Source organism: Pipra filicauda, unplaced genomic scaffold, assembly GCF_003945595.2.
Source record: "Pipra filicauda isolate LSUMZ 115617 unplaced genomic scaffold, ASM394559v2 scaffold623_size210332_pilon, whole genome shotgun sequence".
NCBI lineage: Eukaryota > Metazoa > Chordata > Aves > Passeriformes > Pipridae > Pipra > Pipra filicauda.
Window position 1 is genome coordinate 171,387 of NW_024104780.1, and position 23,045 is coordinate 194,431.

The 23,045-nt window shown below is 58.2% G+C and overlaps 2 protein-coding genes and 1 long non-coding RNA gene across 4 annotated transcripts in view; 1 reads left to right on the forward strand and 2 right to left on the reverse strand.

Moving 5' to 3' along the window:
- The window catches only part of LOC113998761 (class II histocompatibility antigen, B-L beta chain-like), a 181,529-nt gene that overhangs the window by 148,441 nt on the left and 10,043 nt on the right, over positions 1-23,045 (reverse strand). The window lies entirely within an intron of this gene.
- Positions 231-22,646, forward strand: LOC113998763. 2 transcript variants are annotated; one of them, XR_005566112.1, is made up of 3 exons: positions 231-292; positions 391-429; positions 22,608-22,646. It is a non-coding gene; the product is annotated as an uncharacterized LOC113998763 (long non-coding RNA). The 2 variants fall into 2 exon arrangements; XR_005566111.1 differs by lacking the exon at positions 22,608-22,646 and adding an exon at positions 781-871.
- On the reverse strand, positions 1,988-4,785 carry LOC113998762 (class II histocompatibility antigen, B-L beta chain-like). The gene is made up of 5 exons (XM_039388212.1): positions 4,701-4,785; positions 3,939-4,208; positions 3,032-3,313; positions 2,624-2,730; positions 1,988-2,510 (listed from the first exon to the last, which is right to left on the reverse strand). The coding sequence occupies exons 1-5, from the start codon at positions 4,783-4,785 to the stop codon at positions 2,502-2,504; spliced, it is 753 nt and encodes a 250-aa protein (XP_039244146.1). The 3' UTR covers positions 1,988-2,501.

Consider the following 23,045-nt stretch of genomic DNA (forward strand, 5'->3'; position numbering starts at 1 on the left):
GGATGCTCAGTTCGTTCCCTCAGAGCGAGCAATTCCATAAAAGGCTATGAGGATGCTCAGTCCATAAAAGGGTAGGAGGGTGCTCAGGACATCCCCCCCCACCTCGCAGGCCTCTCCTGACAACAGTTCCTGGGAAAATGGCATGGAAGGCCAGAGAATCCACAGTTTTGGGCTACACCCATCCAGTGAGGAATCGGTCCCAACTGTTCTAACTAGGACACTGTGTCCCTCATCGCTGCCATCATCATCATCATCGGCTTCGTGGGAGTCGGTGTCTGGAAGCTCCGATCCGGTAACTCCCGGGATGGGGGTCGGGAAGGGGCACGGATCCGCCCGGCAGCATTCCGGGGATCCTGTGCCACGGGTGCTGATCCCGCTTTCTTTCCATAGGGAAGAGGAAGGGGAATGGATACGACCCCGCGCCCACCAGTGAGTCCCAGCAGCGTGTGTGGATCCAGATCCTCTGGGCAGGGATCCCAGGATGGAGGCCGGGATTCCAGAGGGGAATGGGGACCTAATGGCTGGAGCGGGATTGGAAGGGGATTCCAGCTCAGGGCAGGATTCCAGAGTGGGCTCAGGTGGAATTGTGGACTGGGATCAGGGTTGGATTCTGGAGTGGGATTGGGGTGGGATGGATGGAGTGGGATTGGGGTGGGATGGACAGAGCAGGATCAGGTGGGATTCCGGAGCAGTTCCTACTCTCCCTGGGCTCCACAACCGGCTCCATCCCCTGGGATGGGAACAGGGACATGGTGACTCCTTTCCCCACTCTCATCCCAGCAGGAATCACGGCCTGAGCGATCCTGGAGCTGGATCCGCCCCTTCCCTCTCCCTGTGGAAAGGCAGGAACTGCTGGCAGAGCTCATCCCGCTGCTCCCACGCACCCCAGCCCCCTTGCGGCTCTTCCTAATGGATCAACTTCCTGCTTTTTCCCGTGTGAAACCCAGGACCACAATTATTCCTGAGGCTTTAATTTGGGTGTGAAAATCTCCTGCTTTGGGCAATAAATCCTGGCTCCCTCCTCCGGCATCCGGCAGTTCCTCTGTGGGAACCAGGAATAGGAATGGGGACAGGGGGGAATGGGATGGGGACATTGGGGACAGGGATGGGGACACTGGGAGCAGGTTGGGGACAGCAGGAATGGGAATGGGAACTCCAGGAATGGGAATTGGGACACCGGGAATGGGAATGGGGACATGGGAGACCAGGATAGGGATAGTGGGGACAGGAACGGGGACACTGGGAGCAGGTTGGCACAGCAGGAAGTGGGAATGGGGAGAGGGATGGGAACCCCAGGAATGGGAATGGGGACAGGGATGGGGACGTGTCTCTCCAGGAGTTGGTTCAATACAAAGGTCGGTCCCTGGCTCGAGGCCACGGGAAGCCCCTTCTTTGGGAATGTCTGGGAAGCAGGTGTCAGAGGGTTGAAAAGAGGTGTTGGAATTGTTTCCCAGTGTCCCCCCCATTGCCATCTGTGTCTCCCGGGATGGGGTGGGTTGGAGCGGAGCCGCAGGCGCTGGGCAGGGGCAGTGGGGGGAGGGCGGCTCTCGGGGACACCGCGGTGGCCGCGGGGAGGGCGGGGGGTCCTTTGTTCGGGGGCTTTTGGGGTTTGTCCGGGACCGGACAGAGCGGGAGCTGGTTTTGGCCACCTTGTTCTCTTTTCCTGAGAGGAAGTTTTTTCCCCACGGGACACCTCGTGGAGAGCGACCGAGAGAGAGAGAGAGAGAGAGAGAGAGAGAGAGAGAGAGAGAGAGCCCGACCCATCTGGGAGCGAGGTGTTCTGCTTTGGGGACTGCCCCTGGGAAAAGGGACTCCTTCACTGCTGGCTGCGAGCACACGGGGCTGCGAGAGCTTTGAACTGCCGGGACAGTTTCTCCCCCCCACCTGGGGATTTGGGACTTCACTTTGTTTCTTCTCAAAGTTTTTGGTTGCACCATTTGTTGTTTATTCAGATTTTGTTAATAAAAAGCTGTTTCTTTTCCTTTTCCACACTTCCACCTGAAGTCTCTTAATTTCTAAGTTGTAATCTTGTTGAACTAAGACCCAGTACAACCAAAAATGCCGGGAAAAGGGGGATTGGGCATCCTCAGCCCCCCATCTCCCTCTTGTTTGAGGCAACTCTGAGCTCTGGGACAACTTTATCCTCTGTTTGAGGTTCCCCTGATCTGTGGGAGCCCTGGGTGGCTGGTTTTGGGTTGCCCTGAGCTTTGGGAGTCCTGGCTGGGCATTTTTGGTCGGCCCCGAGCTTTGGGAGGAATTTGAGGGTCTGAGAGTACCAAAACCCCCCTGTTAGCAGGATTTTTGGAGCGCCCCCATCACTGCATCCAACAACCAGGACTGTAGAGCACTAAGGAGCTTTACTGGGAACACTGGGAACAGCTGGCTGGAATGGGAATAAATGCAGGGAAGGGGGGGACAGGCGATCCCCCCAAATGAGTGCAGGGTTTGGGGGGTCCCGGCTGGGCCCGAGGCCACGGGGAGGGGCTGCGGCCGCCGGCAGCTCAGGAGCTCTGTGGGGAGAGAAAAGGGGGTGAGACCAAAAGGGGCTGGGGGGGCAGAGGGGCCCAGGGGCTGTGGGAGAGCAAGGGGGGGCCACGCCCCCCCTTTGGGGACCCCCCTTTACCTTCTCCCGCAGGTAGAAGCCGAGCCCCAGCACCAGGAAGACCAAGCCCAAGACGAAGCCCCCGACCCCCACCAGGATCTTGCTGCGGACGGTGTCCGGTGGCATCTCTGGGGGGGAGCCGGGGGGGTCAGCACCGCCAAAACCTCCTCCCACGCACCCCCCGGCACCCCACAGAGCCCGGCCCGCTCTCCCCCAGCCCACCCGGGGGTCCCTGAAACCTCCTGCCAGTCCCTTCCCAGCCCCTGTAGGGATCCCAAGAAGCCCATCCCAGACCCTTTAGGACCCTCCCACCCCCCTCCCAGCACCCCCAGCACCCACCAAACTCCCTCCCAGTTGCCCCCAGTTGCCCCCTTTCCCCCCCGGCCCCCCTACCAGTGTGCCCCCAGTGCTGGGGGTGCCGGGCCGTACCCCAGTGCCGGCTGAGGGGGTGCTCCAGGCTGACGTGCTCCACCTGGCAGCTGTAGGTGACCCCGCGCCGGGGGGGGATTTCCAGCAGCACCAGCACCTGGCAGCTCCAGTCCCCGTTGGGGATCACGTCGGTGGCCACCACGTGCTCCGGCAGCTCCTGCCCATCCTGGAACCACCTCACCTGCACCGGCGCAGGGTAGAAATCCATCACAGAGCAGAGCAGGCGGCCGGGGCCGGGCTGGGAGCTCGACGGTACCAGCGAGATGGACACGCTGGGGGGCACTGGGAGGGAGGGTAGAGGGCTTGGAGGGCGTTGGGAGGGACTGGGATGGCAGTGGGAGGGACTGGGATGGCAGTGGGAGGGAGTGGGAATAGAGTGGGGGAGAATGGGCTGGGCTGTGGGGGCACTGGGGAGAGAGTTGGGAGATGTGGGAGTGAAGTGAGAACGACTGGGAATGTACTGAGAGGGTCTGGGAGTGGAGTGAGTGGGTCTGGGAGTGGAATGAGAGGGACTGGGAGTGACTGGTCTGGACTGGGAAGGAAGCGCTCCGGCCTGGGAGGCTGAGTGGTGGTGAGGGAAGTCTTTGTTTTGGGTCTGCCTGGCAACTGGAGCGTCATAAGAGAGACGCTCTGGGATTGGCTGAGGGGTGGGAGTTCGGTGGGCCCAGCGGGGTGGAGACGCGGGGGGGCACGGGGAGAGACTGGGATGGACTGGGAGAGATTAGGGGGCATTGGAAGGACTGGGAGAGACTGGGACAGACTGGGAGGAACTGGGAGTGGGGAAAAGGCAAGGGGATGGGCACAGGGAGAGCTGAGGGGTCTGGGGTGATTCCCAGGGAGGGTTTGAGGGGCTCCAGGGCCATTCCTCGGGCAGGGGCCGAGGGGACCCGCTCTGCCCCACGCTCACCTCTGCGGTTCACAGTTAACGGGATGAACACCTCGTAGTTGTGGCGGCAGTGTGTGTCCACTGCAGACCGTCTGAGGTCCAGCAATTCCGGGTCGCTGTTCAAGCGCCTGGCATTGATCTCCCCAAACAGGGTGTCCCCCACAAACGCCCCCACATCGCTGTCAAAGTGCATGAACTGCTCCCGGTTGTAGATGTACCTCTCCACGTACCTCACCCGCTCGGTGCTGTTGATGAAGTGACACTCACCCGGAGACGATAACACAAACACCCCTGTGTGTGCAGGACACGGGTCAGGAGGTGCCCCGTCCCCACCCATCATCCCCCAGCCCCCCACAGCAGGCTGGGAGCTCAGGGGGCCACCCCGGACCCCCCTTTCCCATCCCCTCTGCCCCACGGACGCCCCAGCACCGGCTCTTGGCTGGGGGGGAGCCCCCCCATCAGCCCCCCGGGCATGGACAGGGGGGTTGGGGAACCCCTAATGCCCATCCCACCCCCCCAGAGCCCCAGGGAACCGCTCCAGGGATCAAGGGACACCCAGGGACCCCCAGGGCACCCCTCTTCCTGCTCTTCCACACCCCCTTGCCCCCCTCTCCCACCCCTTTCCCACCGGCCCCACAATCCCCACACCCCCCCAACCTCACTTTGGGGCTCCCACCACCCTCCCACTCACTCCGGGCCTTCCCACCCCCCTCGCACTCACTTTTTTGGGCTCCCACCCCCTCTTTTCTCCCCTCTTTCCCCCCTTTCCCACCCCCCGCTCACCCGACAGCTCCTCGCCCGCAGCCGGGGGGGCTCCCAGCACCACCAGCACCGCCAGCACGGCCCCAGCTCCCCGCACACGCTCCATGCCCAGCGCCGGACAGCTGCTGACAGCCCCAACCCAGCCGGGCGGCGCCGTTTTGGGGGGTTTGGGGCGCGCTGGGCTTGGCTGAGGGCGCAGTTGGGGCCCTTTTTTCGAGGCGTCTTCCCGGCGACTGATGAGTCATCAGCGCGGCGCGCTGGGCTTGGGCGCGGGCGGCGTGGGCGCTTTGGGATTGGCTGAGGGCCGTTGGGGGCCCCCGCGGCAGCCCCGGGGCTGGGGGGTTCGGGGGGGTCCGTGGGCTGCGGGGGAGGGGGGAGCTCAGGGCCCACCAAAAGTGCCCAGCCAGGGCTCCCAAAGCTCAGGGCAACCTAAAAACGCCCATCCGGGGCTCCCGCAGCTCCAACGGGCCCCCAAAATCACCGGAGGGCGGTCTCTGATTGGCTGAGCTCGGGGAGGGCTCCGTTCCGGACGGGTCTGCCCGGCAGCTGATGACGCGTCAGCACCGCTCGCTCCCATTGGCTGCTGCTGCTGACCCTGCCCAGGCCTTGGGGGGTCCGGGGTGGGTTTTGGGAGTTCTCGGATTCCTGGGGTTGGCGTTTGGGTTGACCTGGATACGTGGGAATGAGGTTCTGGGTGTCCCCGAGTGCCCAATAACCTCCAGTTCCTGGGATTCTTGGGGTGTGACGTTTTCCAAATCCCACTCTTCCTGGGATTTTTAGGGTTTGGGCGTGCCCAGTCCCCTCTCTTCCAATATTTTGGGCTCTGGATGTGCCCAAGCAAACTTTCTCGGGGATTTTTAGGGTCTGGGAGTGCCCCAACCCCTTATTCCCATGAGTTTTATGGTCTAGGAGTGTCCAAGCCCCTCTTTTCCAATATTTTGGGGTCAGGGAGTGCCCCAAACATGATGTTCCTGTAACTTCTGGGATGTAGGAGAGCCCCCATGTTCCCAAGATTTTTGGGGTCTGAATGTCCCCAAAAGCCCTGTTCAAAGGATTTTGTGGGTCTGGAAGTGCCCAACCCCCCCCATTCCTGGGATTTTCAGAGCCCCCTCACTGCCCCCCCAAAAACAGGGACTGCAGAGAACTGGGAAGCTTTCCTGGGAACACTGGGAGCAGCCGGCTGGGGTGTGAACAAAAGCAGGGCCGGGGGGGACACACGACCCCCCCAAAGTGCGGGCGGGGATGGACTGGGGGGTCCCGGCTGGGCCCGAGGCCACGGGGAGGGGCTGCGGCCGCCAGCGGCTCAGGAGCTCTGTGGGGAGAGAAAAGGGGGTGAGATTGGGGTGGGGGGACAGGGGGGACACCGGGATACACCGAGACCTGGACTGGAGCCAGCGGGACCAGAACTGGGGCAACTGGGATATACTGGGAGCAACTGGGAGCATGTTGGGGGCAACTGGGATATACTGGGAGTGGCTGGGAGTGAGTGGAACCATAATAGGGGTGAATGGGAGCAACTGGAACCACGCTGGGGGCAACTGGGGTCATCCTGGGAGCAGCTGGGCCCCTGCTGGGCTCATACTGGGATCGGACTGGGATCTTAAAGGGAGAGACTGGGTCAATCCTAGAGACAACTTAGAGCAACTGGGATCACACTGGGAGAAACTGGGAGCAACTGGGACCATGCTGGGGAGTACTGGGATCATAGTGGGATCACAGTTGGAGAGCTTGACCCATGCTCGGAGAAATTGGGGACACAGTGAGGGTGACTGGGGTCATACTGGGGATGACTGGGATCAAACTGGAGTCGTACTGGAAGTGTCTGCAAGTTACTGGGATTGTACTGAGGGTGACTGGACTCATAGTGGGATCATACTGGGAGCAACTGGGACCACCTTGGGGGCAACTGGGATCCAATTGGGAGTGACTGGGATCCTAGTGGGGGTGACTGGGAGTGACTGGGATCCTAGTGGGAGTGACCAGGGCCATACTGGAACCATCCTGGGAGTGACTGTCAGTGACTGGGATCATACTGGGCATAACTAGAACTATTCAGGAGGGAACTGCGAAACAGTGGGGCCATGGTGGAAGTATGGTGGAACTGGGAGTAACTGGGAGTGCCAGGGTGCATTCTGGAGGCAACTGGCATAGACTGGGAGTGACTGGGAGTGACTGGGATTGTACTGATGGGAACTGGAAGCATCCTGGGACAAGTGGAAGTAACTGGGTATGACTGTGAGCATGCTGAGGGCAACTGGGATCTACTGGGAGAGTCTGCAACCATCCTGGGGGTGACTGGGAGCACACTGGGAGTGACTTGGACCATTTGGGGGGCAACTGGGAGGAACTGGGAGTGACTGGATGTACAAGGGGGCAACTGGGATTGACTGGGACCATGCTGGGGGAAGACTGGGATCATACTTGGATTGACTGGATCTGTGCTGGAGGCAACTGGGAGCATGCTGGGGACAACTGAGCCCACAGTGAGGGTGACTGGGGTCATACTGGGAGTGACTGGGAGCATTCTGAGGGCAGTTGGGACCATGTTGGTGCAACTGGGATATACTGGGAGCAAGTGGGATCACGCTGGAGGTTACTGGGATCATACTGGGAGCAAGTGGGACCACACTAGGAGTGACTGGGAGTGACTGGATCTACAATGGGGCAACTGGGATTGACTGGGACCATGCTGGGGGAAGACTGGCATCACACTTGGATTGACTGGATCTGTGCTGGAGGCAACTGGGAGCAACTTGGCCCATGCTGGGGACAACTGTGATTGTACTGGGATAATACTGGGATATTACTGGGATCAGACTGGGATCAGACAGGGATCATACTGGAAGCAACTGGGTCTCTGCTCAGGGCAACTGGGAGCAACTGGGATCACAGTGGAAAAACTGGGAGCAACTAGGACCACACTGGGAGTGACTGGGAGTGGCTGTGAGTAACTGGGATTATGCTGGAAGCTACTGGGAGCAACTGAGAGTGAGTGGGACCACATTGACTTCAACTGGGATATACTGGGAGAGACCAGGAGTGGCTGTGATCATACTGGGAGTGACTGGGATCATACTGAGACTGACTGGGATCATAGTGGGAGTGACTGGGAGTACCAGGGATCATCCTGGGAGTAACTGGAACCATAGTCAGTGACTGGGAGGAACTGGGAGCCTGCTGGGGGCAAATGGCTTTATCCTGGGAGTGCCAGGGCATGTCTGGGTTCATCCTGGCTGTGAGTGCCACCATCTGGGGTGTCACTGGGATCCTACTGGGATGGTCCTGGGAGGGACTGGGAGGGAGGGGAACTCTAGTGGGGTGATTGGGAGCAACTGGGAGCATGCAGGGGGTAACTTGGATCCTACTAGGAGAGACTGGGATCAGAGTGGGAGTGACTGGGATCATAGTGGGATGATACTGGACCTGACTAAAAGTGACTGAGATGGGGTGACTGGAAGCCTGTTGGAGGCAAGTGGGATCTACTGGGAGTGGCTGGGAGTGACAGGGATGATACTGGGAGTTACTGGAAGCACAGTAGGGGTGAATGGGAGCAACTGGAACCACACGGGGGGCAACTGGGATCATACTGGAAGCAACTGGGACCACCTTGGTGGTAACTGGGATCCAATTGGGAGTGAATGGGAGTGATTGAGATCATAGTGGGAGTGACCAGGGCCATACTGGAACCATCCTGGGAGTGACTGTCATTGTCCAGTGGGAGTGAGTGGAACTACCACATGGTGGAACTGGGAGCCAGTGGGGCCATGGTGGAAATATGGTGGAACTGGGAGTGACTGGGAGTGACAGGGTGCATTCTGGAGGCAACTGGCATAGACTGGGAGTGACTGGGATTGTACTGATGGGAACTGGAAGCATCCTGGGGCAAGTGGAAGTAACTGGGTATGACTATGAGCATGCTGAGGGCAACTGGGCTATACTGGGAGAGTCTGCAACCATCCTGGGGGTGACTGGGACCACACTGGGAGTGACTGGGAGTGGCTGTGAGCAACTGGGATCATGCTGGAAGCTACTGGAAACAACCGGGAGTGAGTGGGACCACACTGGGGGCAACTGAGATATAATGGGAGAAACCAGAATTGAGTGGGATTATACTGGGACTAACTGGGAGCAACTGGGAACTTGCGGGGGGTAACTTGGATCCTACTAGGAGAGAATGGAATCAGACTGGGAGTGACTGGGATCATGCTGGGATCAGACTGGGCATGACTAAAAGTGACTGAGATCATCCTGGGGGTGACTGGGCCCATCCTGGGGGTGACTGGGCCCATCCTGGGGGTGACTGGGAGCCCCTGGGCCCGTGCTGGGAGCCCCTGGGCCCCCCTGGCTGGAACTGCTTTCCCTCCTGCGGGTTCTTGGCAAAGGCCCCAAAGCACAAACTCTGCTCCGAGCCCTCGGGGCGTTTCCTCCCTTTGGGCAGCAGCAGCTCCTGAGCCCTGAACAGGCTCCTGTCCCCTGCAAACACTTCACCTGCCTTTGACCTGGGAGCTCTCAGTGACTCACACATTTACTGAATATTGAAACTCGGCTTTTTCTCTTATTTTTCTTCTTTTTTTGTCTTTCTTTCCTCTTTATCCTTTCTAAAATTCCCTCTCCCCTCTCTTTCCCTCCCCTCCCTCTGTCCTTTGTGCCACAACCATAACCCAGTTGCTCCCAGTATGATCCCAGTCACTTACAGTCACTCCCAGGATGGTTCCAGTGTGGTCCTGGTCACTCCCACTATTATCCCAATCACTCCCAGTCACTCCCAACTGGATTCCAGTTGCCCTCAAGGTGGTCCCAGTTGCTCCCAGTTTCCCCCACGATGGTTCCTTATCCTCTCAGGGACTCCCAGTCTGAGTCCAGTATGGCCTCAGGCACTTTCAGTCACTGCCTGGAGGAGGCCATTTGCCCCTGCATGGTCCCAGTTGCTCCCAGGATGATCCCACTATGAGTCCAGTCACCCCCAGTATGACCCCAGGAACTTCCAGACACTTGCAGTACGAATCCAGTTTGATCCCAGTCATCCCCAGTATGGTTGCAGTGCCTCTCCCATACTCCCAGTAGTATTGCAGTCACTCCCAGGATGGTCCCAGTATGAGCCCAGCAGGGGCCCAGCTGCTCTCACTCTGATCCCAGTTGCCCCCAGTGTGGTTGCTCCAGGATGGATCAGGAATGGGAACCCCTCTGTGCCCCCCCCTTGTGTCACCCTGTTCTGGGGGAGCTTTGGGGGGACATCTGCACCCCAACACGGCATCCAACACATCCCAAAGTCTACTGGGACCCCCTTAAACCTGGGAATTGAGGGGAACCATGGAAAACCCTTCTCAGAGAGAAAATTGGGTGACCTGAGTCCTGGATGCTTTTAGGAAAGAGGTCTGAACATTTCTTGACTAATGGAGGGGGGTGACGTTTTTATTCTTGACCTTTCCAGTTCTCCATTTGGGGGCAGGATGTCCTCTGGGCCAATGTTTTGTTCCCTTTGCAGTGAGTGCAGCCTCAGAGGGCTGAGCCCTCTCTGGCTGGGCTTGGCCTCTCCTGCAGAGACTCAGGCCTGGCTGGGCTGCCCCAGGCAGACGCTGCAGGAAGAAGAGCTCAGGCCGCCTGGCTCTGGTGTCCCTGGGGCTCAGCCTGTGCCCCATTGCTGGGCAGGGGCTGAGCCCCACCTCTGCCTCGGGGCCTTGGCCAAAGGGCTGGCAAGGAAGAGGCCCAGCAGCCTTGGGGCCTGCCCAGCTTTCCTCCTCCCTGGGGGCTCTCAGTCCTCCCCTGACACCGTGTGGGCCCAAGGCCTTGCTGGCTTCGGGCTCACGGCCCGCCGGCACCATCCCAGCGGCCTGACCCCCCTCCTTCCCCTCTCTCCAGCCTCTCCTGCCTTTGCTGGCAAGGGGCCATCCAAGGAAAAGCCCGGTTCTCAGCAATGGCACCTGTGGCACGGCTGCAAGGCTCGAGTGGGCCAGGCAAGAGCAGGAGCAGCGAGAGCCTGAGGAGCCAGGAGATGCCCTGGCTGGGCATCGTGCTGCTGCGGGACGAGCTGACACCTCTGCACAGTCTCTGCCCGTCCCTGCCAGCCGACTTCTGCCCAGGCTCTGGGCACGGGGACGCAGCACTGACAGTTTTCAGCCCCCGCGCTGTTCCACAGAGGCTGTGATGTCACAAGGCCCTTGCCTGGCAGCCAGGAGATGGGCAAGGCAAGGCAAGGACGGAGCCTCGGAGCCACCAGCACGCTGTCCCCAAAGGCTGGGCTGGCACAGAAGCCCAGAGTCCCTGAGCTTGGCAGAGACTTGTGAGATCAGCCGGGGTCCAGCCTACGCCCCATCCCCAGCACGTCAAGCAGACCACGGCACTCAGTGCCATGGCCAGTCTTTGCTTAAACACCTCCAGGGACGCTGACTCCACCACCTCCCTGGGCAGCCCATTTCAATACCTAATCCCTGTTTCTCTCCAAAAAGTCCTGCTCCTGTCCCTGACAAACAGCCCCTGACAGGCAGGTCCTCGTGTCCTCTTGTCCTGTCGCCTGTTGCCTCGGAGAAGGGGCTGACCCCCACCTGGCTCCAGCCTCCTGTCAGGAAGTTGTGGACAGGGAGAAGGTCAGCCCCGAGCCTCCTCTTCTCCAGGTTGGAGAAGCCCAGCTCCCTCAGCTGCTCCTCACAGGCCATGCACTGCAGACCCTTGCCCAGCTCCATTGCCCTGCTCTCCACCCACTGCAGCCCCTCAAGGTTCTCCCTGAATTGAGGGGCCCAGAGCTGGACACAGCACTCCAGGGGTGGCCTCAGCAGTGCCCAGTCCAGCAGAAGCATCACTGCCCTGCTCCTGCTGCCACACTCTTTCTGATCCAGGCCAGCCTGCCCTTGGCCTTCTTGCCCACCCGGGCACCCGCTGGCTCAGGTTCAGCCTCTGTCCACCAGCACCCCCAGGGCCTCTCCCACGGGGACCCTTTGCAGCTCCTCTGCCCCCGGCCTGGAGCTGCAGGGGGTTCTTGTGGCCAGAGGCCCCAAAGGCCCAAAGGCACTCTTGAACCTCATGCCCACGGGCTCGGCCCAGAGGTCCAGCCTGTCCAGGTCCCTCTGCACAGCCTTCCTGCCCTCCAGCACATCCACACTGCAAGCCAGCTTGGGGTCCTCTGCCAATTTGCTCCTGGAAGACTCAATGCCCTCCTGCACATCCCCACGAAAAACAGGCAACAGGACTGGGCCTGTTACCCAACAAGTTCTAGTGCTTGACAAAGGAGCCCACCCAGCAGTGGGGAGAAACTGCTGGCAGGAGATTGAATGGGGGCAAGAGACAATGGATGATGGACAAGTTCTGGCCCATGGCCATTTGTTAGAAAAACAAAGTAAAAGTTTAAGGCCTGCCATATTTCAGTGGTCATAGACCTGGCAGAGAAATCTCTTTTTGAGACCTGGACACCAAGAAGGCAGAATTTCTAAACCACAAAGACCCTTCGAGAAACCAGAGATGAAGACAAAACTAACACAGACAGTTACTGAGGCTCTCCCTATCTAGGGAAAAGACAGTTCCTTTGGATACATGTCTGGAATAAAGAGAAGTGCCAGAAATATTCAAACACAAAAAATATCTTTTATTTCACTGAGAATAATAATAATAATCATCTTAGCCAAGAGAATCAAGAACTAAAAAAGGATACAAAATATCTTATTATGTGGCCTTAAAAACAAATACTACAAACAGCATTTAATACAGTATTAACTAGTGAAAAAAGGGGGTTAACGGGATACCAAAAAAGGGATCTTAACACAATATTATGGATAACTATTAACACAATCTTGGTTAGTAAAAAGGGAAATTAAAGGGAAATACTGTGAACAACTTATTTATGTAACAATATTCAATGATAAAAGAGGAATTAAAGTGACACTAAAGGGATATTAAAAAGTTTGTTCTCTCAGTTGCTTCCTGTCAATAAACTGTGCTGACCCCCACAGACAGGCCAGGGCTGTCAGGATCTGCAGCAGCTGGTCGGTGCCCGTGCTTAGCGGGCGTCCCCGCGGAGCAACAGGCTCGGTGGTAGGATGAGGATCGCTCAGCTCAGCAGTCCCGACACCCCATTTGATCAGTTCCACATTACACCACGTGGGGCCAGTACCCAGTATAAGGTGATGCCTGAATGGCAGCCAAACCCCGCCTGATCATCACCTCATGGCAACAGTCTGTGCCTGCCCTACTTGGAGGGCAAGGGGCCAGCGACCCCTGCCCACATCATCTTCCTCCCATCATCATCTTTCTCACCCCTATGGATGACCTCTACCATTGTGTTTCCAGGGTAGATGTATCCATCTTGCAGTATGTGGCAAAACCAAGGAAGAACTCAGCTCTGATAAGAGGGGATATCAAGCTGACTTGCTAAAAAGCACAATGGACCTTCCAATTAGCTTGTGCCATGAAGTTACATTGTACCATACTCTGGCTGGTTTCACATCCTAATATGATTCCTTTCTCACGCCTCTATGCTCCATTGATCATCTAATTCAAAAGTACCCCCCTTACACTTTGATCCACTGGGGGTGAGGGAGGGAAGCCCCCACACTCAGGGAAGTTATGAGTTATTATATCCATGGACAGTGTCCCGGGCCATGCCACGAACCCCCAACGTCTCCCAGGCCTGCACAGAGTTCCTGAGAGGGGCAGGGAAAAGGTTTTTTCCCACCTTCCAAGATTGGCAGAGGGGGGATGGGCTTTGATGGGCCATGCCATGAACCCCCAACACCTCGGACAGCCCAGAGCAGAGTTCCCGTGAGGGGCCTGGTAAACTCGGCTCTTCTCTCCCTTCCAGGGCTTGACACCTTCAGCAGCACTGGAGGGGGAGATGGGCCCGGCTGCCCATCAGAGGGATAATGCCAAAGTCCTGCAAAAGCCACCAAAAGTCTCCTGGCAATCCCAGAATGCAGAAATCATTGACTGTTCAGTCTCTGACAGTTTCACATGGGAAAAAGCAGGAAGTTGATCCATCGGGAAGAGCCGCAGGGGGGCCGGGGTGGGTGGGAGCAGCGGGATGAGCTCTGCCAGCAGCTCCTGCCTTTCCACAGGGAGAGGGAAGGGGCGGATCCAGCTCCAGGATCATTCAGGCTGTGATTCCTGCTGGGATGAGAGCAGGGAAAGGAGTCACCATGTCCCTGTTCCCATCCCAGGGGATGGAGCCAGCTGTGGAGCCCAGGGAGAGTAGGAACTGCTCTGGACTCCCACCTGTTCCTGCTCTGTCCATCCCACCACAATCCCACTCCATCCATCCCACCCCAATCCCACTCCAGAATCCAACCCTGATCCCAGTCCACAATTCCACCTGAGCCCACTCTGGAATCCTGCCCTGAGCTGGAATCCCCTTCCAATCCCACTCCAGCCATTAGGCCCCCATTCCCCTCTGGAATCCCGGCCTCCATCCTGGGATCCCTGCCCAGAGGATCTGGATCCACACACGCTGCTGGGACTCACTGGTGGGCGCGGGGTCGTATCCATTCCCCTCCCTCTTCCCTATGGAAAGAAAGCGGGATCAGCACCCGTGGCACAGGATCCCCGGAATGCTGCCGGGCGGATCCGTGCCCCTTCCCGACCCCCATCCCGGGAGTTACCGGATCGGAGCTTCCAGACACCGACTCCCAGGAGGCCGATGATGATGATGATGGCAGCGATGAGGGACACAGTGTCCTAGTTAGAACAGCTGGGACCGATTCCTCACTGGATGGGTGTAGCCCAAAACTGTGGATTCTCTGGCCTTCCATGCCATTTTCCCAGGAACTGTTGTCAGGAGAGGCCTGCGAGGTGGGGGGGATGTCCTGAGCACCCTCATAGCCTTTTATGGACTGAGCATCCTCATAGCCTTTTATGGAATTGCCCGCTCTGAGGGAAGAACTAAGCATCCTTTTATGGAATTCCCCGCAATGAGGGGAGGACTGGGCATTCCTGCCTGAACTGGAGAATATATAAACCTGGAGTTTCAGAACCTTTTTACCACTCGTGGGATCCAGAGGAGGACTGCAGCTCACCGCTCTCAACCAGCCTGAGACCACCCCCCTCAACTGGACTGCAACCACCACTTTTGACCAGACTGCAACAGCTCTCCCACCAGCAGGTTTTTTTCCCTCTCCCTTTACTTTGGACTCGGGGGGGGCCCAAGGAACAGCACTTTGTTCATGGCCCAGGGTGCTGGGTTCTACATTTGGGTTTTGTGGATTAAAACCAATTGCTTGTCTGTATAATCAGACTTATTGGGCAAGGGGGGCCCAGAGGGGGAAGAGCAGAGAGGGGCGATCCCGGAGCTGGGGGACCCCCAGAATGCTGGAGGGGGGGGAGCAGAGAGGGAGCGCCGGGCCCCTTAAGCGGGGGTCCCGGAGAGGGGGAAGGCCTTGGAGTGTGGAGAGGAGGGGGGGCCTTGAGGCGGGGTGGGAGCCGAGAGCGCCAAGAGGTTTGCGAGGGTGGGAGCCGAGAGAGGAGGGCCGGCCGGCCCCGGGAGGCAGAGTGGGGAGAAGTGAGCCCTGGGACCCCCCTGGCAACACTCAAGGGGACCCCGGAGAGTGGGAACCCCCCGGAGCCGCAGGACTCCTGGCAGCCCGGAGAAGGGGGACCCCCAATGCAGGGAGAAGTGCCATCAGACCAGACAGGGGGGACCCCCCTAACCCCAGAGAGCAGAGAGGGGGAACTCCTGGGAGGGGATTTTGGGCTGAATGTTGTTGTTTTGGGGGTTTTTATGGACACAAGATGCCCAGTGAGTCCTAGAGCTGGACTTGGGCAGGAGGAACACCCAAAGCAACGCACTCACCCCTTGTTTTTCCCCCCCAGCAGGATTTCTGCTTCCCAAAGCTTGGGCGGATGGAGGAGGAGGCTGCGAGGAAGAGGAAGATGCCGTGGGCCCCCCAGGCAGGTGAGGAGGAAGTCAGTGCCCCTTTGGGTCGGTCTTTTGTCTTTTGTGGCCATCCTGCCGGGGCCGGAGTTGGGGGGATGTCCTTGGGTTTCCCTGTGGGCCGGAGGCAAATCCCCTGCGTGTCCTTGTTGCTTCCTGCCCCAGGCCCCGAGGTGAGGCCGGAGAGTGCGGAGGACAAATCCCGGCAGCAGAGCCTGGTGGGAGAGGCCGTTTTGAAGGGCTCCCCGGCGCAGGAAGGCAGCGGGGAGGAAAAGGGCCGGAGATGCCCCCGCAGGAGGGGCTCCAAAGCCATCCCAGGGGGCTGTGAGGAGGAAAGAGCCAGCGTGTGCCGGGAAGGCGGCCGGAGCTTGAGGCGGAGCTGCGAGCTGGTGGTCCCTGAGCAGCCTCCCAGCAGGGAAAAGCCCTTCAGGTGCTTGGAATGTGGGAAGAGCTTCAGCGAGAGATCCAACCTCCTGAGGCACCAGCACATCCACACTGGGGAACGGCCCTACACGTGTGGGGAGTGTGGGAAGAGCTTCAGTGACCGCTCCAACCTCCGCAAGCACTGTCGCATCCACAGTGGGGAACAGCCCTACACGTGTGGGGAGTGTGGGAAGAGTTTCACTCAGAGCTCCCACCTGCTCCAACACCAGATGATCCACAGTGGGGAAAGGCCCTACATGTGTGAGGAATGTGGGAAGAGCTTCACTCAGATCTCCACCCTACTCCGACACCAGATGATCCACAGTGGGGAAAGGCCCTACATGTGTGAGGAATGTGGGAAGAGCTTCACTCAGAGCTCCCACCTGCTCCGACACCAGATGATCCACAGTGGGGAAAGGCCCTACACCTGTGGGGAGTGTGGGAAGAGCTTCACTCGGAGCTCCCACCTGCTCCGACACCAGATGATCCACAGTGGGGAAAGGCCCTACATGTGTGGGGAATGTGGGAAGAGCTTCAATCAGAGCTCCAACCTGCTCCAACACCAGATGATCCACAGTGGGGAAGGCCCTAAACGTGTACGGAGTGTGGGAAGAGCTTCAGGGACAGCTCCAGCCTTTGCAAACACCGTTGCATCCACACCGGGGAATGGCCCGACAAGTGCTTGGAATGTGGGAAGAGCTTCAGCACAAGCCCCAAGCTGCTCAGCCACCAGCACATCCACACTGGGGAACAGCCCTACACGTGTAGGGAATGTGGGACAGCTCCACCCTCTACACCCACCGTCGCCTCCACATCAGGGAGAGGCCCTTCCACTGTGGGGAGTGTGGGAAGAGCTTCAGGCAGAGCTCTTCCTTGACCTCCCACCAACGGACCCACCAGTAATGGAAGCCCCGAGTGCCCCGAGTGCGGGAAGAGCTTCGGCCGCTGCTCCAACTCCATCAGCCATGGGAGGACCCGCGTTGGATGATCCACAGGGACCCCCGTTGGGCACAGACCTGGTGTGCTGGTTTTAAGGTAAACCAGCAGGGGAAATGACAGTGGTGACATCACGGGGACATCGATGACATCACAGGGACATTGGTGACATCACAGGGACAGCGGTGACATCACAGGGACAGCGGTGACATCACCGAGGGTTAATTTTGGTGTGAAAATCTCCTGCTTTGGGCAATAAATTCCGGCTCCTCCTCCGGCATCCGGCAGTTCCTCCCTGGGAACCAGTAAATGGAATGGGGACAGGGGGAATGGGAATGGGGACCCCTGGAATGGGAATGGGAACACCTGGAATGGGAATGGGAACATTGGGTGCAGACTGGGAACAACAGGAATGGGAATGGAGACATCAGGAACTGGGAATGGGGGCACCTGGATTGGGAATGGGGACACCTGGGAGAGGGATGGAGACACTGGGAGCAGGTTAGGGACACCAGGAATGGGAATGGGGACACCAGGAATTGGAATGGAGACACCAGGAACTGGGATGGGAACACCTGGAATGAGAATGGGAATTCGTGGAATGGCAATTGGAACACGTGGAATGTGAACGGGAATATTGGGAGTAGATTGAGGACATCAGGAATTGGAATGGGGACACCTGGAATGGGAATGGGAACACCTGGAATGGGAATGGGAACACCTGGAATGGGAATGGGTACAATAGGAGTCGGAATGGAGACACCTGGAATGAGAATGGGAACACCAAGAAGTGGGAATGGGGAAAACAGAAGTGGGATGGGAACACCAGGAATGGGAGGAGGGACAATAGGAATGGGAATGGGGACACCTAGAATGGGATGGAACACCTGGAAAGGGAATTGGAACTCCTGGAATGGGAATGGGAACACCTGGAATGGGAATGGGAACTCCTGGACTGGGAATGGGGACAATAGGAATGGGAATGGAGACACCTGGAATGGAAATGGGAACACCAAGAACTGGGAATGGGGAAAACAGAAGTGGGATGGGAACACCAGGAATGGGAGGAGGGACAATAGGAATGGGAATGGGACATCTAGAATGGGATGGAACACCTGGAAAGGGAATTGGAACTCCTGGAATGCAAATGGGGACACCAGGAATGGGAATGGGAACACCTGGAATGGGATGGGAACAACTAGAATGGGATGGGAACACCTGGAACAGGAATGCAAACACCTGGAATGGGAATGGGAACCCCCGGGCCCGGGCTGTGTCCCTGGTGAAACAGGAGGCCAGGCCCAAAAGAGTTCACGAAGAAATTTGGGCCTGCTAACAAGCTCCCAACAGCCAAGACCATCTGTGCTCCTTCTGTTCTACTGACTGGAGCAAAGCTGCAGAGAATAGTACAGGAACATGTCCTAGGCCTAGAGGGGATAAATTAGAGAGACAGCAGGATCAGGGAGACATTGGAAGAGGAGGAATAGGCCGGGAGCCAGGGCTTTTTCCAAGCTTCAGGGAGCGGGTCAAGAACAATGGAAGAGAAGGAAGGTCAAGCTGAGGAAGATGAGTTGAAGCCCCCAGAGCCATGGAGGAAGAGTGGAAGTCCCCTCAGGATTGAGGGCCAAGAGAAGCACCGCCCCAAGCCCCGCCTGAGCTCCACCTATACTCCACCTATTCTTAATCTGCAGAGAGAGATGTTGGAATCACTTGAATATGCATTTAATCCCAGCTGAAGATTGTATAAAAATGCTGATTTTGTGTGAAGCCTTGGAGCAAGTTTGTCCAGCGCGAGCTGGCTTGCTCCCAACGTTGAATAAACAAATACCTAGCTGCTTAAAGAGAAAAAAGTCTCTGAGCAGTTTCTCGGACCGATTTTTCGGATTCAGGGCCCAGTCAGTCCCAGGATGATCCCAGTCACTCCTGCTCTCTCCCAGTTGCTCCCAGTTTCCTCCATGTGGTCCCACTCATTCCCAGTTGCCCCCAGAAGCTTCCAGCATGATCCCAGTTGCTCACAGCCACTTCCAGTCATCCCCAGTGCACTCCCAGTTGCTCCCAGTACGATCCCAATCACCTCCAGCATGATCCCACTTACTCTTGATATGATCCCAGTATGACCCCAGTCACCCTCAGTGTGGTCTCAGTTGCTCCCCTCATGGGCCAAGCTTCTCCCACCGTGATCCCAGTATGATCCCAGTTGTCCCCAGCATGGTCCCAGTTGCTCCCAGTTACCCCTAGCACAGATCCAGTCACTCCAAGTATGATCCCAGTCTTCCCTCCTGACTGTCCCACTCAATCCCAGTTGCTTCTCTTGTAAATCCAGTCACTCAGTTCCTTCCAGTTGCCCCCAGCCTGGTCCTAATTCCCCTTCACGTAGTCCCAGTCACTCCCAGTACAGTCCCAGTTACCCCCACCATGGTTGCAGACACTCCCAGTATATTCCAGTAGAGCCCTCAGCATGCTCATAGTCCTTCCCAGTCACTCCCAGATGCCCCAGTAACATTCCCGTTTCCACCAGTATGATTCCAGTGACTCCGAGGCACTCCCACTATATCCTATGTGGCCTCCAGTTGCTCCCAGTAGGCCTCAGTGTGGTCCCAGTTGCTCCCAGTAGGATCCCTGTTGCCCCAGTTCTGGTCCTGGAGGGTCCCAGTGTGCTCAGATCCTGCTCCCGGGGGGTCCTACTGGGTCCCAGTCCTGGTCCCGGTTTATCTCGGTGTCCCAGTCCATTCCAGTCTGTCCCAGTCCATCCCAGTCCGTCCCAGTCCATCCCAGTCTGTCCCAGTCCATCCCAGTCCATCCCAATCCATCCCAGTCCATCCCAGTCCATCCCAGTCTGTCCCAGTCCATCCCAGTCCATCCCAGTCCATCCCAGTCCATCCCAGTCTGTCCCAGTCTGTCCCACTCCATCCCAGTCCGTCCCAGTCCGTCCCAGTCCCTTCCCAGCAGCCGCCGCCGTTTCCCGGGTCCTGCCCCCCCGCCCCCCCAAGATGCTGACGGGGGTCGGGGCTCCGTCTTTGCCTTCGTCTCCCTGGGCCTGCCTGGAATGAAGGGGCCGCTGGGACACTGCGGGACCTCCTGAAACCAAAGGAACCCTGGGAGAATTTGGATACTCCTGGAATCAAGGCACAATTGGGACACTGCAGGGCCCCATGGAAAAAAAGGAACCTTGTGACACTGCGGAATTCATGGAATCCAGGGGCCTTTGTGACAGGGGGGCCTCATGGAACCAAAGGAAGCCTGAGGTGTTTCAGAAGGTCATGGAATCAAGGGGCCACTGGGACACTGCAGGGCCTCTGGCAATTAAAGGAACACTGGGGCACTGGGGCAGGACATCCCCCCTGCAATGGCCCCAAGACAATGCCCCATTTGCAAAGGGGTCAGTGCTGAGCTGAGAGGGGGCCAGGACAAGGCAGGAGATGTTGGAACCCAGACTGGTTTGACCCCAAATGAAGCCCCTGATGGTGAGGGAAGCCCTGGAGTCCAAGGACTGTCAGTCCCTGGGTTTCTACCAGAAAGGGCCAGTCCCCTTTGCCAGGGGCAGGTTCTTCCAACAGAACCCTTCTTGGGGGTGTGTGGAGATTCCTGCCTTGGCTGGGGACCCCCCAAGGTCACTGCTGGAGGTTGAGAGCAGAGATCTCCCCACGAGCGCTGCTCTGGGGGAGTTCCATCCATCTCTAATTAAGAATTCTTGCTTGTTTGCCACCTTTAGTAGAATTGCTTCAACAATTGCTTTAGTGTAGTGCCCTGTCCTATCTTATCCTGTACTACTGGGAGTTTTAGTGTTTCTACTGTTCACTAAATAATTCTGTTCTGTGTCGTCATTTGCAAAAATAAATAATTCATTTTCTATCAATAGATCTGATTTGCCATCATTAAAGCCTGGGGCAGGAAGCAACAAGGACACGCAGGGGATTTGCCTCCGGCCCACAGGGAAGCCCAAGGACATCCCCCCAACTCCGGCCCCGGCAGGACGGCCACAAAAGACAAAAGACCGACCCAAAGGGGCACTGACTTCCTCCTCACCTGCCTGGGGGGCCCACGGCATCTTCCTCTTCCTCGCAGCCTCCTCCTCCATCCGCCCAAGCTTTGGGAAGCAGAAATCCTGCTGGGGGGGGAAAAACAAGGGGTGAGTGCATTGCCTTGGGGGTTCCTCCTGCCCAAGTCCAGCTCTAGGACTCACTGGGCATCTTGTGCCCATAAAATCCCCAAAACACCAACATTCAGCCCAAAAACCCCTCCCAGGAGTTCCCCCTCTCTGCTCTCTGGGGTTAGGGGGGTCCCCCCTGTCTGGCCTGATGGCACTTCTGCCTGCATTGGGGGTCCCCCTTCTCCGGGCTGCCGGTGGTCCCGCGGCTCCGGGGGGTTCCCACTCTCTGGGGTCCCCTTGAGTGTTGCCAGGGGGGTCCCAGGGCTCACTTCTCCCCACTCTGCCTCCCGGGGCCGGCCGGCCCTCCTCTCTCGCCTCCCACCCTCGCAAACCTCTTGGCGCTCTCGGCTCCCACCCCGCCTCAAGGCCCCCCCTCCTCTCCACACTCCAAGGCCTTCCCCCTCTCTGGGACCCCCGCTTAAGGGGCCTGGCGCTCCCTCTCTGCTCCCCCCCCTCCAGCATTCCGGGGGTCCCCCAGCTCCGGGATCGCCCCTCTCCGCTCTCCCCACTCCGCGGCTACCGGGGTTCCCCCCCGGCTCTCACGGGGGGCCCCCAAACCGCTCTCGCCCCCCCCGCCATTGCCGAGCCACCGCCAGGACCTTTGGGCTGCTCTTCTTTGTGCTCCCGCTCGGCTCCTCCCTCGGCTGGGCCGCCGCTTTTGGCGGGTTTCCTCCTCTGAGATCCGCCCCCTGCAGCCCTTCCCCCCCTGGCCCAGCCCCCTTGGGCCCCCCTTGGGCCTTCTTGGACCCCCCTTGGGCCCCCCTTGCCCAATAAGTCTGATTAAACAGACAAGCAATTGGTTTTAATCCACAAAACCCAAATGTAGAACCCAGCACCCTGGGACATCAACAAAGTGCTGTTCCTTGGGCCCCCCCAAAGTCCAAAGGAAAGGGAGAGGGGAAAAAAAACCTACTGGTGGGAGAGCTGTTGCAGTCTGGTCAAAAGTGGGGATTGCAGTCCAGTTGAGGGGGGTGGTCTCAGACTGGTTGAGAGCGGTGAGCTGCAGTCCTCCTCTGGATCCCACGAGTGCTAAAAAGGTTCCGAAACTCCAGGTTTATATAGTCTCCAGTTCAGGCAGGAATGCCCAGTCCTCCCCTCACAGTGGGGAATTCCATAAAAGGATGCTTAGTCCTTCCCTAAGAGCGGGGAATTCCATAAAAGGGTATGAGGATACTCAGAGCAGTGAATTCCATAAAAGGGTATGAGGACAGGAACACCCCCCCACCTCGCAGGCCCCCCCCCCTCCCCCACCCCCCTGACAACAGTTCCTGGGAAAATGGCATGGAAGGCCGGAGAATCCACAGTTTTGGGCTACACCCATCCAGTGAGGAATCGGTCCCAGCTGTTCTAACTAGGACAGAATTCCAGAGTGGGATCAGGTGGAATTGTGGACTGGGATAAGGGCTGGATTCAGGAGTGGGATTGGGATGGGATTGGGGTGGGATGGACAGAGCAGGATCAGGAGGGAATCCGGAGCAGTTCCTACTCTCCCTGGGCTCCACAGCCAGCTCCATCTCCTGGGATGGGAACAGGGACATGGTGACTCCTTTCCCCGCTCTCATCCCAGCAGGAATCACAGCCTGAGCGATCCTGGAGCTGGATCCGCCCCTTCCCTCTCCCTGTGGAAAGGCAGGAGCTGCTGGCAGAGCTCATCCCGCTGCTCCCACCCACCCCGGCCCCCCTGCGGCTCTTCCTGATGGATCAACTTCCTGCTTTTTCCCGTGTGAAACCCAGGACCACAATTATTCCGAGGCTTTAATTTGGGTGTGAAAATCTCCTGCTTTGGGCAATAAATCCTGGCTCCCTCCTCCGGCATCCGGCAGTTCCTCTGTGGGAACCAGGAATGGGAATGGGGACGGGGGGCTTGGATGGGGACATTGGGAACAGGCTGGGGACAGTAGGAATGGGAATGGGGATGTCAGGACTGGGATGGGAACACTGGGAATGGGGATGTGGAAGACCAGGATGGGAACAAGGGGGACAGGAACAGGGACACTGGGAGCAGGCT

Coding starts and splice junctions, on each gene's coding strand:
- LOC113998762 (XM_039388212.1), bottom strand. CDS start 4,785: ATGGAGCGTGTGCGGGGAGCTGGGGCCGTGCTGGCGGTGCTGGTGGTG. Junction 3,314..3,938: donor GTTAACTGTGAACCGCAGAG/GTGAGCGTGGGG, acceptor CCTCCCTCCCAG/TGCCCCCCAGCGTGTCCATC. Junction 2,731..3,031: donor CCCCCTCAGCCGGCACTGGG/GTACGGCCCGGC, acceptor GCTCCCCCCCAG/AGATGCCACCGGACACCGTC.